This window comes from Phascolarctos cinereus, unplaced genomic scaffold, assembly GCF_003287225.1.
Source record: "Phascolarctos cinereus isolate Bilbo 61053 unplaced genomic scaffold, phaCin_HiC Scaffold_726;HRSCAF=1367, whole genome shotgun sequence".
In the NCBI taxonomy this organism is placed as follows: domain Eukaryota; kingdom Metazoa; phylum Chordata; class Mammalia; order Diprotodontia; family Phascolarctidae; genus Phascolarctos; species Phascolarctos cinereus.
Window position 1 is genome coordinate 210,120,433 of NW_027556098.1, and position 18,462 is coordinate 210,138,894.

An 18,462-nucleotide genomic window follows, 5' to 3' on the forward strand; every position below is an offset into this window, starting at 1 on the left:
CATACATGTATACATATACAAACACACATGTACACATTTATATCATGTGTATATATGTGTATGTATATTTTATCTTATTTTCAGTTCCAAATTGTTGCCATCACCCTCACCCATTGAGAAGGCAGGAAAAACAAAAACCATTAAAAATATATAGTCATGCAAAACAAATTCATCATCGAATACATTAACCAAAGGGAATGGGAGAAAAAGGAGGATGGGGCAGAAGCAATATGGAAGGAAGATGGAAAAGAATATGTGCTTTGACCTATACTCTGAGTCCAACGCTTCTTTACCTGGAGGGGAATAGCATGTTTTATCATGAGTCCTTTGGAATTATGATTGGTCATTGTCCTGAACAGAGTTCCTCAGTCTCTCAGAGTTGATTGTCGTTACAATATTATTGTTCTTGTATAAATCGCTCTCCTAGTTCTATTCATTTTACTTTACATCAGTTCATAGAAGCCTTTCCTGTTTTTTCTGAAACCATACCCTTCACTTCTTATAGCACAATAATATTCCATCACATTCATGTATCATAACTTGTTCTACCGTTCCCCAATTGATGTGCTTACTTCAGTTTCCAAATCTTTTCTACTATAAAAGAATTGTTATACATACTTTTGTACTAATTGGGGGCATAGATCTAGATCACTGGGTAAAAGGATATGCACATTTTAGTGGTTCTGGGGACATGGTTCCAAATTGCTTTCCACAAAAGTTGGACCAATTCAAAGCTCTACCAATAGTAAATTGAAGTACCTGCTTTCTGACAGCTCCTCTACATTTGTCATTTTCATCTACTGTGCCAATCTGATGAATTCGAGGTAGTTCCTTAGTTCTTCATTTGTAATTTGCATTTCTCTATTGGTGATTTACAACTTTTTTTAAAATTTCCTACTAATAGCTTGGATTTTTCCCTTTCTGAAAGCTACGTATTCATATCTTTGACCATTAAAAAATTTGAAAATGGCACTTATTTTTATAGATTTGATTCAGTTCTCTACATATCTTAGAAATGAGTCCTTTACCAGAGAAACTTACTGTAAATATTCCCCCAATTTCCAGCTTCTCTTCTAGCTTTAGCTGCATTGGTTTTGTTTCTGCAAAAAAAGTCTTAATTTTCTGTAATAAAAATTATCCATTTTACCACCTTTGAATTTCTTTTCTCTTATTCAGTTATGAACTAAATCCATATCCATATATCTGACAGGTAATTTCTTCCATTCTTCTCTAATTTGCTTATGAGATCACCCTTTATGTCTAAATCATATACCTATTTGGAGCTTATCTTGATACACGATGTGAAATGTTGCTCTGCATCTACTTTCTGCCAGACTGTTTTTCAGTTTTCTCAACAGTTTTTGTTAAATACCAATTTCTTGTCCCAATAGGCTGTGCTGATTGTGCTGTTACTGTGCTAATTTGCTTCTGTATATTGTGCACCTAATCTGTTCCACTGAACAACCTATTTCTTATCCAGTACCAAATTGCTTCAACAGTTATAGCTTTGTGGTATAGTTTGAGATCAGGCACTACTAGACTTCCTTACTTCCCTTTTTTCCATTGATTCTCTTGGTATTCTTTACTTTTAATTCCTCCAACTGAATTGTGTGTGTGTGTGTGTATGTATGTACACGCACACATATATGTGTATAGACACACATATACATATATACACACATATGTTTTCAATCAGCAAAAATCTGCCTTTTTACCTTCTTACACCGCCCCCCCAAAAAAAAATTAAAACTAAAGAAAAACAAAACATGTAGTCAAGCAAAACATTTCCATGTTGTCCATGGCCTTCCCCCTCCCCCTAGTATGTCTCATTTTGAAATTCCTTCACCTCTCTAGCAGGAAGTGGGTAGCATGTTTCATCATTAGTCCTCTAGAATCTTGATTAGTTATTACACTAATAAGAGGTCTTAATTCTTTCAAAGTTGTTTGCCTTTGCCATATTGCTGACATGGTATCAATTGTTCTAATTCTGGTGACTTCCTTCAACATCAGTTCATACATATCTTCAAAATTTCCCTGAAATCATTCCTTTTATCATTTTCCATCACATTTATATAATAACTTATTCATCCATTCCCCAATTTGTGGACACCCCTTTCAGATTCTCATTCTTTGCCACCTCAGAAGGACTATAGTTGTTTGTTTTGCTTAGAACTAATGCCTCCCTTAATCTACTCTCCCTCTAATTCTTCCTCCCCTTTCTCTTTTTTACCTATTTCCCTACTGAGTGAAATTTATTTCTGTACCCAACTCTCTCTACATATATATGTACAGCTAGGTAATGCAAGTAAATAGGGTGCCAGGCCTGAAGTCAGGAAGACTCCTCTTCCTGAATGCAAATCTAGTCTCTCACACTTACTAGCTATATAGCCCTGTTTACCTCAGTTTGCTCATCTCTAAAATGAGCTCATCTCTAAAAGGAAATGGAAAATTACTCCAGTATCTTTGCCAAGAAAACCCCAAATGGGGTCATGAAGAGTTGAAAATGACTGAACAACAACAAAGATCATACTGTTATTTTCAAAGCTATCCTGCATGCCTGGCCTTTCTGATCTTTTCTCTGCATTTTAAAAGATGGTTCGATGATTGTCTTTTTTATTTTTTGTCTACCCTATTCCTTTCTTTCTTATCCTTCTATCCTCTTCCTCCACATTGGTTGGGGGGGAAAGGCAAAAAAGAAATCCCTTGAAACAAATACACACCATATATTTGTTGAGTGTCTCTCTCTTTCTGTCTCCACACACACACACACACACACACACACACACACTTGCTGACTGTATGTATGTTGGACTATCTATCTATCTATCTATCTATCTATCTATCTATCTATAGTCTGTTTATACTATATGTTAACTATATATGCTATATGTTAACTAGATTTGGTGATATATGTGTGTGTATGTATGTGTGTGTGTGTATATCTATATCTATATCTATGTCTATGTCTATGTCTATATCTATATCTATATCTATATCTATATCTATATCTATATCTATATCTATATCTATATCTATATCTATATCTATATCTATATCTATATCTATATCTATATATCCTCTTCACCTTAATTTTGTTGCAGACGTCTACCTAATGTGTTAGGGGATTTTCTTCATGTGTCCTTTACCTAGGCCAACATTCAGTGTTTGAGAATATGTTTAAGTTCATCCATATTAATGAGTCATATTTCCATATTGAAAAACAAAAGCATAATTAGTGGAACATTGTGCTCATTTCTCTCTCTGTGAACCATATTTATGTATTACAGCAGGCTGTTCAAACCATGAATGTAAAGAATCTGCTAGCACCTGGTGGCAGGATATCCTAATTACAAGTTCATTTATTTTGACTGGCACATAAACATACATTAGAAGTTGAAGCTACAAACACAAACATCAGCAAACATAATAATGTACTAATCATGGGTATAACCTAAAGGTCTTGATGCCTGTCCCACTTTGGAAAATAAAAGACAGCTTTTTTGTACAATGTTTTGTACAAATTAGGTGTCTAAATAGTTGTTGAATGAATGAATGAATGAGTCAGTCAATAACCAGTCAAGAACCATTTTTTAAAGTGCCTACTATGTGTCAGGCACTGTGTTAACTGCTGAGGATCCAAAAAAAGGCAAAAGACTGTCCCTGCCCTTGAGGAGCTTATAATCTAATGGGAGAGACAACATGCAAGCAAATATGAATGTTCTTCTGGAACAAGAACCCTCAATGATTATTTTTAATACCTTAAAAGCCTAAGATGAGTGACTCTGGAGGACTTTATTTCACAATGTGACACGAAATAAAATGATTACCAAGAGTTGTTGGAGTTGTCTGCTTCCATCTACAGAAGTACTAAATTTTCAGTACTCAACTCCTCCTCCCTCCTGACCACGGAGGTTAGTGGTGCACATTCCATCCATTTTTTTATCATGGTAGGATTTTCAATTTCCTGATTCTGCATTTTCCTAGTTCAGGTTCATTACCTCTCTCCTAAAGGTGTTTTAATACTTAAAGCACTCCCAGTTCCCAAACCATTATCTCAAGTGCCCATCAATTCCTATAGTCAGCCCTTGTAAGTGGTATAATTTAGAAGCTTTCCAAAGACCTCTGAGGCATGACCATGTCTAGCTGTAGCAAATTTAAATGTCAGTCTTAGACGCCTGCAGTGACATTCAGATGTACTTTCTTTAGGTTGGTGGATGATTTTAAATATAAGCAAATCTTATCATTGTTATTCTTTCCTCCCTTTTATCCCCCTTCCTAATCCCCATCAACCCCATGCATGAGCATGTTCTGATGAAAAGAGCACTGAATATCAAATTAGAAGATTGGATTCAAATTCTAGCTCTACCACTTACTACCTGTGTGACTATAGGCAAGTCACAACTTCGCTGAGGCTCAATGTTCTTATCTCTAAAATAAGAGGGTTGTACTCAATCCATGGGGGTCCCCTCTAGTTCTAAATGCATGATCATGTGATCCTAAGGATATCAAGTCCTCTGCAAGAAAATAAACAGTAGAAGTCCATTAGGAATTTCAACTCTGGCACAGGCCACCTGGAATTTAGCTTTCAGGAGGCCTGACCAATTAAGGAATTGAGGGGAGTATGTCCAACATATACAAGTGCTCCATTAAAAAGACCCTATGGGAAAACAGGTTAATAAATTAGGCCCAGAATTAACCCGGGGAGAAAAGCTGACTGGATTCTGTTTGGGAAATTACAAAGCTCCCTTAATGTAGCTAAACTTCTCCTCAAAATAAAAGCCCATCTTTTCAAAACCAATATCGTACCAGGTTTGTATGTGGGACTGGGAACTAAACTCCAAAGACCAAAAATGAACATGACACAGAGAACAATGGAGAGCTGCATAATGGACATGAGCAGGCTATACTTTATAATCAAAGACCTTGGAAGAAGACTAGGAGTGAAAGCTTTCATTAGGGAAATCTATAATAGGAAATGAAGATGAACTAGTATTTGGTGAGATAGAAGGATGACAGTTGGACAGCCAGGGTGTTCCACTGGTATCCTCATTGTGTCAGGAGAAAGCAAAGAAGCCTTCTAGCACCTGTGTGATGGGGGCAAGAGTCCCATAGGATGTGCAAAAATTGATGGGTTCTCCTCTGCATCATTGGCAAGAACATCCAAACAGATCACAGACCTGATGTTTGAATGCTGGAGCATGGTGTGAGCCCAGCAAGCACTCATTCCTTGGATAGCCCTGAGCTCCTCCACCCTTGAACCATCTTGGCTGGCATTTCTTACACTGGGGTTTACTTCAGTATTTTGAACCTATGCTGGTGTCTCAACCTTTCCTTTATATGACTTTCTGGCCTGAAGTGCTCCCTTTTATCCTACTCTGCTGTTTTGACCATGGCTTAGTTCCTCTGACCTCTGGTTTTCACCTGGTTTCTGTTTCCAATATCTTGCTTCTTGCACAAGGCATAGCTAGCCAGCTCTTCAGGGTGGCGCAGCTTGGTTTCTGCCATTAATCTGGAACTGGCTGCCACCTAGTGGCAGGACATGATACATGCTGGATGCAAACTACCAAACTGGAGCACTATTTCCTACACTCTCTCCCAATTCTCCCCTCCTTTTTCTTTCCTTAGTTTTCTCTTTCCTTCTTTTTTCTTGCCTCTTTCTTCTTTCTTCATATTCCCTGACCCCTTTCTTCCAAGCCTTTTATTCTCCCAGGACTGGCATACTCTTCCTCCTTTTCTTGGGCTCCTGACTTTCCTGGCTTCCTTCAAGTTTTAGCTCAAGTCCTGTTTTCTCTAAGAAGCCTTTCTTGGTCTGTCTCCTCCTTCAACTTCTCCAGTGTCTTCCTTCTGAGACAATTACCAATTTATCCTGTGTCTATATCTTGTTTATACACAATTGTTTGCATGTTGTGTCCTTCATTAGGCTGTGAGTTCCTTGAGAGCCTTTCTTCTACTTCTCTTTATATCCCTGTCGTTAGCCAAGTGCCTAGAGCACAGTAAATGCTTAATAATTGCTTGTTGACTTGACCTCTTGACTTGACTTTTCCATTTTCACTTAATCCCTCCCATCCCACCTTTTCCTTTTAACTCAATCCCTCCCTTTCTGTTTCCCTTCTTTCTTCCTTTCTTTGTAATTCTTTAAAGTTACTGAAAAGATTTGCAAAATGATTATGAATTCAGGATCCAGCTGGAGTAGTATCCTCTTGGAAGGAAGAGGTAGAGGTTGGTGATATAATATAAATATGGGATCTTTAGTATTTTCAAATTGATAAAGGAATGATTTGGGATTTTCCAAGATAGGCAATGGTTGTCATCAATGTGTTACTGTGTTCTGTGAATCCCTAAAAAAGGAAATAAACAGCCTACAGATTCTTGAATCATAAGCATTAGGTGGTTTAATGGATAGAATGCTGGACTTGGAGCCAGGAAGACCTGAGTTCAAATCCTGCCTCAGAGGCTTACTAGCTTTGTCCCTCAGTTTTCTCTTCTGTAAAGTAAGGATAATAATAGTGCCTACATGGGACTGTTATGTGAAGATCAAATGAGATAATGTGTGTGAAGCACTTTGCAAATTTTAAGGTGCTATGTAACTATTATATGATAAATATAGTAGGTGCTGTATTCTTATTTTCATAGATTTAGAGCTGGAAGAAACTTAAGGAGCTATCTCATGCAGCTTCTTAATTTTACTGATGAGGAAGTAAGCTGACTTACCCAAGACTGAATAGGTAGTAAGTAGAAGAGCGAAGATTTGAACACAGATCCTATGACTAGAGTGGTCTTCTCTTTGGGGGCTGTCCCACCCCACAGTGGAGTGACTCATTTAAGGATAATAAGGAAGAGTGACTGAGTGGATAGCAAGCAGGGCATTAGAAGGGTGAGTTCTAAGTAGACTGGACCATAATTACCCTATTTGCCCCACTGCAATAATGGATACTTTTACATTTGTAAAATTTATTAAGATTTTGGTGGAGTGTCCTCCAAAAAGAATTTAGTTGAATGGATAGAATGGGAGATTTCTTCTTCTCTCTCTCAAGATTTTCCTCATCTATAGTACTTGACAGCTTTAGTAATTGTGAAAAATGGAAACGATAACTTTGCAACTTGAAAACTGTTACCTGAATTTTTTCAGAGCTGTGAAAAAATCCTCTATTGAGTTGAATTAATAATCTTTTTTTCCCTATGACAGGTGGTGAAGTTTACCAAATCCTTTGAACTGATGTCTCCCAAATGCAGTGCTGATGCAGAGAACAGGTAGAGTTTATGGCTATCATGTTTCTCATTTCTTGCTATATAGTCCATGCTTCTCCATACTAATAACCTCTTTCAGCATGCCATCTTTCAAGAGAAAACTGAAGTAAAAATTGATCTAGCTGCTCATCTGCATTTCATGGCTATACCTAATGATGGTTTTTCTATGTATCTCTAATCAACAATTGGATTTTTAAGATTGAATGTCAGCACTTGAATGTCAGCACTTGATCTCTGATTAAAATTTTGTCTGTTTTATTTCTTAATGCTAAACTTTATCATGTTTCCAAAGTGAACTTTAACAGAATCTTCTGATTTTTAAGCAAGACACAAGTCTCATTTATGTATGTTTACTGGAAAATCTACTATCAATCCTCCTAAACCTTTTCTTAGTCAGCTATTTTTACTTCCTGCACCAAACCAGAGCTGCTAAACAATTATAGCAGGTTCTCAATCACTCTAGCACTGTATTCAGTTCATTTTGATAGCTAATTTCTGGCCTTTGTCTTTTCTCTCTACTGGTTGATCACTGTTGGTCACCAGAGTATGAACAGGAAGACAAAGAGGGAATAATTTTACTCAGCAAGTTTTGATATTTGCCATACTTTCTAATACGAGAATTGGTTTGTTGTAGGAAAAGTTATAACATAGATAAAGTGAGGTTTTTTGAATGTCTGTGAATCTCTGTCTATTTTGCATGAATTTCCATGGATAAACAGGAGTTGGCCACCATAAAAATGAATTATTTTAATTTTGCCCATCCCTTTCCCTTAGTTATTTTTAACAGAGGAGCTATTGAATAGTGAAATCAGTGAAATACAGAGACAAATAAAGGGCCTAGATAATTTGATTCAAAAACTAGCTCTGGTATATAAAAGCTGTTGATTATTGCTTATATCCTAGACCATCACCCTGGCCAACACTAATTTACAATAACATTATTAATATAGCATAACTGAACCCCCACGCAGAGCAGCAAACTCCATTGTAATTCTAGCTAATCTCTGGTAATGCAGTTTCCATCACACTTCAATCAGTCCTCTGAGAGCCTTTAAATACTTAAGCTAATCAGAAAGTAGCTGCTGGGTGGGACTGGGGAAGCATCAGCCCCTCCCAAGGGATCATTCTATGTGACTTCATGCTTGCTCCCCATCTTCCCTCCACCCCACGTAGCTTTGACTCTCTTTAGTTTCTAGAGAAAATGAAACCGGTACCACAAGTAACTGACTGCTTCCTTCCAGGGCCCATGCAGTGGCAATCTACTGAGGAAAGTCAGAAAATCACGAAGGGGAATAAAATTAAATGAATGTCAACTCAAGTACATAAGCATTTATGTAGCACCTACAGTGTGGCAGGCACATGTTCCCCTGTGCTAAGCACTGAGAATGCAAAGAAAGGCAAAAAATGGTCCCTGCCCTCAAGGAGTTCATAGTCTAATGTGGAGGACAAGATACAATTAGCCACAAATAAACATCCTCTGTCTCCCTCTGTCTCTCCCTCTCTCTCTACATGTGTATGTATATAATCATCATATATATGCATATATGATGATTATATATATACACAATTTTATATGTATATATATATATACAACATATAATGTATATAAAATCTCAGAGGGATAGCATCAGCATTATTGAAGATTGGGAAAGACTTCTTGTTTTTGTTTTTTTTGGTTAGGCAATGGAGTTAAGTGACTTGCCTAGTAAGTAGTTATGTGTCTGAGGCCAGATTTGAACTCAAGGTCCTCCTGAATCCAGGGCTGGTGCTCTATCCACTGCACTACCTAGCTGCCCCATGGGAATGGCTTCTTATAAGAAAGAATAATTTTAGCTGGTACCTGGAGGAATCCCAGGAAGCTAGGAGATAGAAATGAGGTGGAAGAATGTTGTAGGCATGAGGGGTAATCAGTGAAAATGCCTACATTAACAATATTGTGTCGGAGGAAAAGTGAGGAGGCCAGTGTCATTAGATTGCAGTGCACGTGAGGAAAATAACATTGAAGACAACTGGAAAGGTAGGAAGGGGATGGATTATAAAGGACTTTAAAAAACAAATGGAGGAATTTATATTTGATACTGGTGGTATTAGGGGGTCACTGGAATTTGTTGAATGGAAGAGGTGACATTCACATCTGAACTTTAGGAAGGACAGAATAGTGTGGGGAGAGATTTGTGGCAAGAAGACCAGCCAGAATGCTATTGCAATAGTTCAGGTTGTGAAGGCTTTAAAAGCCAAATAGAGGAATTTGCATTTTATCACAGAGACAAGAGGGAGCTACTGAAGATTCTTGAGTAGGGGAGTGACATCATCACATCTGTGTTTTATAAACATTAATTTGGCAGCTATGTGGAGAATACCTTGAAATTAGAAGAGACCAGAATTTGGGAAGACCAATTAGAAGACTATTGTTTTCTACTGAGAAGTGATGAGTCTGGGAACTAACGTAGAGGCTATGTGAGTGAAGAAAAGGGAACAAATAAAAAGGATGTTGCAGAGGTAGAATTGAAAAGATTTGGTGACTTACTAAATATGAGAAGTGAGCAGTAGCATGCAGGAGCCAGCTCAGAGTGATTCACAACAGCCAGTTATTAAATTTTCAGTGTAATCATGTACACCTCAGAAATCAGTAAAGGCTACAAATTACAGCTTGATTTATTGTTTTGTTGATATCCTAGACTTAAGAAAATGATGGAGGAATGTTAATAAGATAGATTAAACTTTAAAGTGTGACACAGGTACAATTCTTTTGTCCCAGAGATCCAGCTGCTAAACATTTGTCAGCAAACCACTGAGACAGAGAGGAAAAGGGAGAGGGAGAGAGAAAGGAAAAAGTCCTAGGGAGGGTAGATTTAGTATTACCATAAAAAAAAGATTATATAGCCTCGAGTTTACATAATTACATATTTCGAACTTTTACAGTCGGTAGGATCTGTGTTCAAATCTTGGCTCTTCTACTTACTACCTATTCCGTCTTGGGCAAGTCACCTCACTTCCTTATCAGTAAAATTAAGCATGGGTGGGGAGCCTGCGGCCTCAAGACCACATGTGGACCTCTAGGTCCTCAAGTGTGCCCCTGTTTAAGAGGTTAGACTAGATAGCTCCTTAAGTTTCTTCCAGCTCTAAATCTATGAAAATAAGAATATTGCACCTATTACATTTATCATATAATAATTACATAGCACCTTAAAATTTTCCAAGTGCTTCACACATATTATCTTATTTGATCCTGACATAACAGTCCCGTGTAGGCACTAACCGATGAGAAAACTGAGGAACAAAGCTAGTAACTCAAGAACATGATGCCATTATTTGTTGATAGAAGGTGCATTGTTATGAAACCTAGTGTTAATACTTTAAAAAAAATCAGAAAATATATTAATAATTCAAAATATCTTGCATTTGGAGGACATACTGCAAAACCTATTCAGGGTACCTACTGAGAGATAAGACAATAACTTCTTTTGTATGCAAACCTCTTTCCCCAATTGATATGGAAAATCAGTAGAAGTACTGAGATCTGAGAACTTCCTTCTTTTCTCTATTCTAATACCTCAGAGGGAATTGCTTTGGGGACAAAATGTACACATGATTGAGAAAGGCATCCAGGTCTAGCTTTCCCCTCCTTAGTCCTTCATTAGGCAAAAGTTTCTTTTCCTTCTTGTAGACATTCAGGACTTGTCTATACAGTAGAAGGCAGCTAGATGGCTAAGTGGATAGAGTGCTGGCCCTGGAATCAGGAGAACCTGAGTTCAAATGTGACCTCAGACATTATTGCATGACCCTGGGCAAGTAACTTAACCCTGTTTGCCTCAGTTTCCTCATCTGTAAAATGAGCTGGAAAAGGAAATGGCAAGCCACTCCAGTAACTTTGCCAAGAAAAACCCCAAATGGGGTCATAAAACAACTCTACAGTAGAGCTGTGGGTATGTGTTATTTCATCTGTGTTATTGTTGTTGCACCAATTAGCCATTTTTTCCAAAATAGAAGTGAGTTCCTCATTCTTCTTTTTCAACAGTTCGTTAAAAAAAATCAATTTCAGCAACTTCCTGATCTAAGTGAGTCACTGTTTCTTCCAATTTCTGATGACCTTTTTTTTTAAGACCCACTTCTGCCCTCTTCTAGGCACTGAGAATCCATTTCCTCTTTTATCTGCCACCAACTTGTCACTGACTACTAAGATTACAGTCTTAGATGATTGTTGATTGCACCTTCTCTGCCAAGATAAACAATGGTTATGTGTAGGAGAATAAGAGAGAAACTGTGAACTTGTAGCAGGATTTTAATCAACAGGGGTAAATAAGAGTAGCCTGAGTGGGCACTGGAATCCAGAAGGTGTCCTTGGCCTCCTGTGCTGCGTGGAAGGGGTTTGTGATCATCTAATCAGAGTGTTGTCCCCCAAGGTGGACAGTCACAATTTATCTCTAGCACAACCAGACCATCTCCTTCACCCATTATTGCCCAGTACTTTCCCACCTTATCTGCTGGCCTTTTATCACTGTGGCAACTCCTAACCTTCTCCTTTTATCTACCCAGAGATAGCCTCATGGGGTGACTATAGCCTAAATCTGACCCAAGCATTAAGTAGGCATCATTCCCCCCTCCCTCTGCAACCACTGTGCCCATAACCTGCCCACTAGAATACCCCATTACTGAAACAGGAGCTCTACCCCCATTTTACTCCCTTCCTGGCTGGTGTTCTGGGTAGATTTTGTGGCTCTGGAATAGTGGTCTTTAAGATATCTCCCCTGCCTCCTCCCGCCCAAGTTTTTAGTATCATTATTTTTTTTTTGGTGGAACAAAGTAAGTAGCACTGATGAATAAACACTAGTGGGTTGTGAGCCACATTGCAGATCTCATTGTATTTTTATTCCCCCCAAACCCACACCTCTTTTGAACTTTCCTATTTCTTCATAAGGTGCCACCATCCTTCCAGTCATGCATGTTTTAACCCCAGTGTCATCTTTGAGTCTTTATTTTCATTCACGATATCCATCCAGTTAGTTGCCAAATCTTGTCATTTCTATCTCTGTAATATCTCTCAAACACATCCTCTTCTGTGGACTCACAGGGTCATTGCTGTAGTTCAGACTCTCATCTCCTCTTGCTTGGATTATTGCAACAGTATCCTGATTGGTCTCCGTGCCCTAAGTCTCCCCTGACTCCAATCTATCCTTCAATTTTTATTGTTGAGTCGCTTCAATCATATCTGACTCTTCATGACCCCCTATTTGGAGTTTTCTTGGCAAAGATACTTGACTGGTTTGCGATTTTCTTCTCCAGTTCATTTTACAGATGAGGAAACTGAGGCAAACAAGGTTGAGTGAATTGCCCAGGGTCATACAGATAGTGTCTGAAGCCAGATTTGAACTCATAAAGATGAGTCTTCCTCATTCCCAGCCCAGTGTTCTATCCATTGTGACACCTAGGTGCCCCTCCATTCTCCAATAGATCAAGGTGATTTTTGCCAAAGCTTGGATCTAATCATGTCAATCCTGTACTCAATAAACCCCAGTGGCTCTTTATCAACTCAAGGGTGAAATATTATTTCATCTTTATCTCATCCTTTTTTAATGTCTATTTTTGTACAAGTTTTACAATACACACAACTACTAATATAGCATTACATATAGATACGCTTTACAAATAAGTAAATTTTCCATTCATAGGGATGTGTGCTGAAAAATTTTTTATGATAGAGCAGCATGATCAAAAAAGTTTAGAGACCACTATGCTAGTGGACATGGAGACGTTCCATTTGACATAACTGAAATATAGGAAGTATTTGGTGATTCTGTTCTTTCTTATGTAGAGGCAATACAGGTATATCATTTTGAATAGAATGCTAGGCTTCAGGTGAGAAAGACTCGTGATCCAATCTCTATCATCTATTAACCATGGAACTCTGGCTTAGCACTTTAACCTTTATGAGCTTCAGTCACCTCCCTAGGGCTTATCTACTAAATCAAAGACATCTGCATTAATGTAGAGAATTCCTACATTTAGAGTTCTCTAAGTTGATGAAATTGTAGATCTTCTTGTCATTTGGTATGGTGAGTACAATGCTAAAACAACAGGAAAAAAAGATGGATGGCTTATCTTCAAATACGAAGATCACCACTTGAATCAGTTCCAGTATATTGATTGCAGGGTGAAGGGCCAAGGTGGGTTATAGTTATGTAAATAAGGAAGTTATTTGCATCTCTGGAAGGAACTGGGTAGCAGAGGGGATAGGCATTTGGAGTCAGGAAGACATGATTTTAATCATGTCAGACACTTCCCAGCTGAGTGATCCTGGGCAGCTCCCTTAACTTTTCTTTTCCTTATCAGTAACATAGGGATGGTACTAGAAACTACCTCCCATTGTTGTGAGGATAAAATGAAATAATATTTGTAAAGTGCTTTCTAAACTTTAAAGTACCGTGTAAATGTTTATTATTTTGATGTTGTTATTGTTTCCTTGTATCAATGACCATTGAATTAGCAGGTTTGACAAAACATATTGGGTCATTACATGGATATATTTCCAGCAGTCACAAGTATATAAAGATATTGTATATGTCACCTCTATAAGGCACAGTAATTGTTTCACACTGAGGCTCATTAATTCTGTAGAATTACTGTCATTGAATATATATGAATCCAATATGATATTTTCATAAAATAATAACACAAACAGTTTCATGCATTGTGAGGTCATGGTATATATAATGATCAACATTTTCTTTACTTGGTTATTAGGTACCTCCATGACATCTACTTTGGGACCTTAGCTTTGGAGCATATCTGCTCAGGCACTCTGTCAAATCACTGGCTACAATCCACATTCCAGCCTCTGGTTCCCCAACTCACTCTCTTCTACCCATGTTTCCATTTGTAAGATTGCTCCTATGGACAATGCCCTCTGCAATTTTTGCCTAACAAAAAATCCTTTTGGAGAACCAGTTAATGTTGCCAGGTGGGATATAATAGTATAACTTTGCATACAACTGAAAATGCACTTTTAACGTGTTTTACGATATAAAGATAAAATAATTCACATTTATTTAGGACTTTAGGGTTCTCAAAGAACTTACCAGTGTAATTTGATTTCCTATACCTAGGAACTAGATGTCAGTTTTGGGTCATTATTTCTAATTAGCTCAGCATACAGAAATCAGTCAGTTCAAAGGTACAAGATTCATTTAGTTGCTTTACCTTTTATCAAGTGCAATGTAAATAATGACTTCACATGGTGAAAAGATATGGCCATCACAATAAATCTTTTTCTTATCTTGACAAGGTTAGGTAAGCTGGGAGCTGTGAACAAACGCTTAGTTTCACAGTCTCTACAGTCAGGCATAAATGACAACAAATAGTATACTTTGCCTCATCTGCAAGGGTCGCTAAATAAGGGTTTAAACAAAACAAAACAAGGAAGTTTAAATTTTATTTCAACCTAACTTTAGAAAAGTTTTATCTATGCCTTTACATTTTTTTTTACATCAAGTCATTTCCCAATGGCTCCCCTCTCCAACCATCCTTTGTAATCAAGAAAAACAATCAGGCAAAAGCAATCAATGCAGCAGCAACATCTGCTTGCACCTGATACATCTGGGATCTATAGTACATCATTCCCCACGCCACTACTGAGAAGAAGGAGAGTTTCATCATCTGTTCTTTGGAATCATTATTGGTCATTACATTTAATCTGAGTTCAACTGCTTTTTGTGCACTGTTTTTATTTATACTATTCTAGTCTCTGTGCATATTTTTCTCCTGGTTCTGCTATCTCCAATCTGTATCAGTCCAAATAAGCCTTTCCATGTTTCTCTGAAATTTTTATATTGTTTCTTATAGTGCAATAATATTACATTACATTTATATGTCACAATTATTCACCAGTTCTTCAACTGATGGTGGCTGCTTTGTTCTTTGTTCCTGTTTTTACCGCAAAAATGCTGCTATAAATATTTTGCTATACATGGAACCTTCCTTTTTTGTCTTTGATGGGGATATATGTCCACTAGTGGAATTATTGAATCAAAAGGTATGAAGACTTTACTAGCTTTTCCTCACAAAATTGCCAGTAGCTTTCTGCCACACTTCCTACAATCCCTTGCATATGATTGTTTCAGCTTTTATCATCTTTGTCAATTTAACAAATAAGATGAAACCCAAGAGTTACTTAATTAGCATTTCTCTTATTATTAGTGATCTGGAATATTTTCCCATGTGCTTTCTCCTAAATAAGGTTTTTTTAAAAAAAAATCCATTGTAAAAGTTCATTAAAAATGAAATTAATTATAGCCAAATCTTGGGTTATCCTGGTTATGTTGGATGATTATAGCCACATAGAAGACTCTACCATAAATAATTCCACTTCCACTAATGAAAAAAAGAAGTCAGCCCTTTTTAAAAATGTAAAAATCTGACAGCCTTGACAATATACTACTCCTTTCCCTCTAAAATCATTCTTTTGACCATGGTAGAGTTCATTTTTTTGCCTTCACATTCATTTGAAGTGCTGAAAGAGCCATAATTTTAAAATTAAATAACCTAGAGCCCTAGGTTGCCCTTAGGAAACTCTGCAATCATTTTAAAAAGGTCAAGTTTTCTTCAAAGAGAAATTAAAAGGACTTTCTGCCTTTGAACTCTGACATTCTAAGATAGGTGTCTCCATCACTCTATTTATGGTCTCTAAGTTAATGTAAAATGTATTTATTTCAAGAGACCTTTGCTGGATTGTCCAATAATTTCTCCCCTTTGGAAGAGGACTCCTTCATTCAATTGGATAGAGTTAAAAAAATGAAGATGAGTAGGTCAAGCATTTACACCACCTACGATCACAGGGGAGACAATTGAAACAAGACTTGAGTGTACAAATTATGGCTTGCTTTCCATATACAGTAAATCTTTCTTATAACCTTTTCACAGTTAACTTTTTCTTTCTGTAGATAATGTATTTTAGACAGCTTGGTCCTCTGGAAAACATTACAGAGTTTAACTAATATTTCTTTTCAAAATTTTTCATTACTTCATGCGTCAAAGTCTTAAGAAGCTTATTTACTTCTGAGGTCCTACTTTGGAGACTGCAGATTTTATGGCTGTAGAATTGTTAGAGATTTTCATGAGCTTAAAGTTGGTTCATCTTCTCTGCTTGCTTGTACCCATCTCTCACACACAATGCCTAACACTTTTTTTCATTACATTATCATCTTTATTCCAATCTTCACTCAAACCCAATGCATTGGTTATTTCCAACCGTCCTCTGTTGCCATCATTCCTTTAGCTCTTTCTTGATGTACTTGTTTATCTATCATTCCAAGGTCCCACTTTCAAGCCCATTACCTTGAGATTTAGTTGGAATATTCATTGACCCTAGCCTAAATATAGCAAACTTTTCAGTTCTTCTGCTATAATCTTTAGTAATCTCAGCAACATATTTAAAATTATATGAATTGTGAGTTTAAAAAATTTACTTATAGAAATTTATGCATAATTTTAGGAGAAATGCAACATTTATTCCTTTAGAATCCAGTTGGCCAGATTCTCTTTGTTCTATTGCCTACTGCCCAAGTCTAAGTTGAGAGATTTTGGAAGGTTTACTCTTTTAATCTCAATGACACTGAGACTGAAAGACACTTAGGCATCTAAATGGATACTTATATTTTGGCCTGAAATAGTGTAGATTTCAGAACATCATAACCTACTAGAAGCCAGATGTAGGGGTACAAAACTGTAATCCTAGATAGCAGGGAGGCTTAGACTGATAGATGTCTTAAGTTCAGGAGCTCCAAACAGCAGTGGGCTATGAAGATTGGGTGTCTATGCTAAATTTGGCATCAATAGGGTGAGCCATAGGAAGCACAGGGACCACCAGGTTGCCTAAGGGAGGGTAAACCAGCCCAGATTGGAAATGGAAGGAGTCAAAGCTCCCAATTAGTGAGGAGGCCAGGAATATGAGTAGACTTCCAGCCTGGGTGAGATAGAGAGACCCAGCCTTAAATAAATAATTTTTTAAAAACCCTACTACAAAAGAATAGTTCTTGGGATATCCTAAGACATTTTCTTCCTTATTAATAGTTGAGAATAGTGTTAGAAACAGTTCAGTATTTCCTTTGCCATTACTTCATAAGACAATGAAATTTAAGGTACTATTTTTTTTATTGTTAATCAGTAATTTCCAGCCAATTCACTAATAATAACATAGTCCATGTTAAATTCTATTATTTTCATTGATTTCCTAAGATTCATTTCACATCTCCATGGGTTAGGTTTGGGTCAGAATAGGTTTTGTTGGTAACAATAATTTTGTTGAGTACATTTCAGTGGAGCTCATCCACATGGGTCTTTCCTTCACTGGTACCTTTTGTAACCGATCCATACCTCCTCATGTTGTGTGATTCTCTTTTATGACATTGGATCATAGATTTATAGCTAGAAAAGACCTTGGGAGCCATCCTTATTTTAGTCTTATCTAGTTTCATATTATTAATTTACAAATGAGGACCTGAGGCCCAGAGAGGTTATTGGACTTCATTTACCATGAGTTCTCCACAGGGGATCTGCCCAATGGATTGGAGGACGTGCCCTAGCTCTTTTGAGAAGTACCAGGTCAGTGCTTGCCCAGTCCATATTTTAACCATCATTCTTGCTATGTAACTGGCCCCACTATCTTTGCTTATTTGTATAAGCAAAAGTAGGAATTATCTATTTCTTAATTTCTAATAGTGGAAATTATTTCCTAGGTAACAAAATAGTTTATATTTTATGATAAATTTGTTATGTTTATTTTACATGTGTATATGGTATATATGTTATATAATATATAATATTTCTTTATACTGTGTTTCTATATTAAATCTGTTATTAATTATTATGTCATTAATATATTTAATAATTTATTGTTCCCACATTTATCAATATATCATTATATTTGTTATATTAAATTTGTCATTTATTTTATAATAGATACAATTCCTTTTAAATCATTTCTTGTACAGAAGTCATCACTGGCAATATGTTATAGACTAATAGTGTCAGACCCAAATAGAAAAAGGGGCCATTAAATTGTACATAATTGGATAGTTACTGTGGGTCACATATTGACTTAGTTTTAAAATGTAATATTGCCTATGTGTTTTTAAATCTCATTAAATATTTCCTAATTATATTTTAACCTGGATTGGGCTACACTGGGAGTGTTGTCAGCAGCATGCAGCCTCAGGCCAT

General features: G+C 36.9%; 1 protein-coding gene across 1 annotated transcript in view; it reads left to right on the forward strand.

Moving 5' to 3' along the window:
* PDE11A (phosphodiesterase 11A) overlaps positions 1-18,462 on the forward strand; it is a 473,077-nt gene that overhangs the window by 210,109 nt on the left and 244,506 nt on the right. Inside the window, 1 exon segment of the mRNA XM_020991048.2 lies at positions 7,187-7,251. Coding sequence (XP_020846707.2) covers positions 7,187-7,251 — 65 coding nt within the window.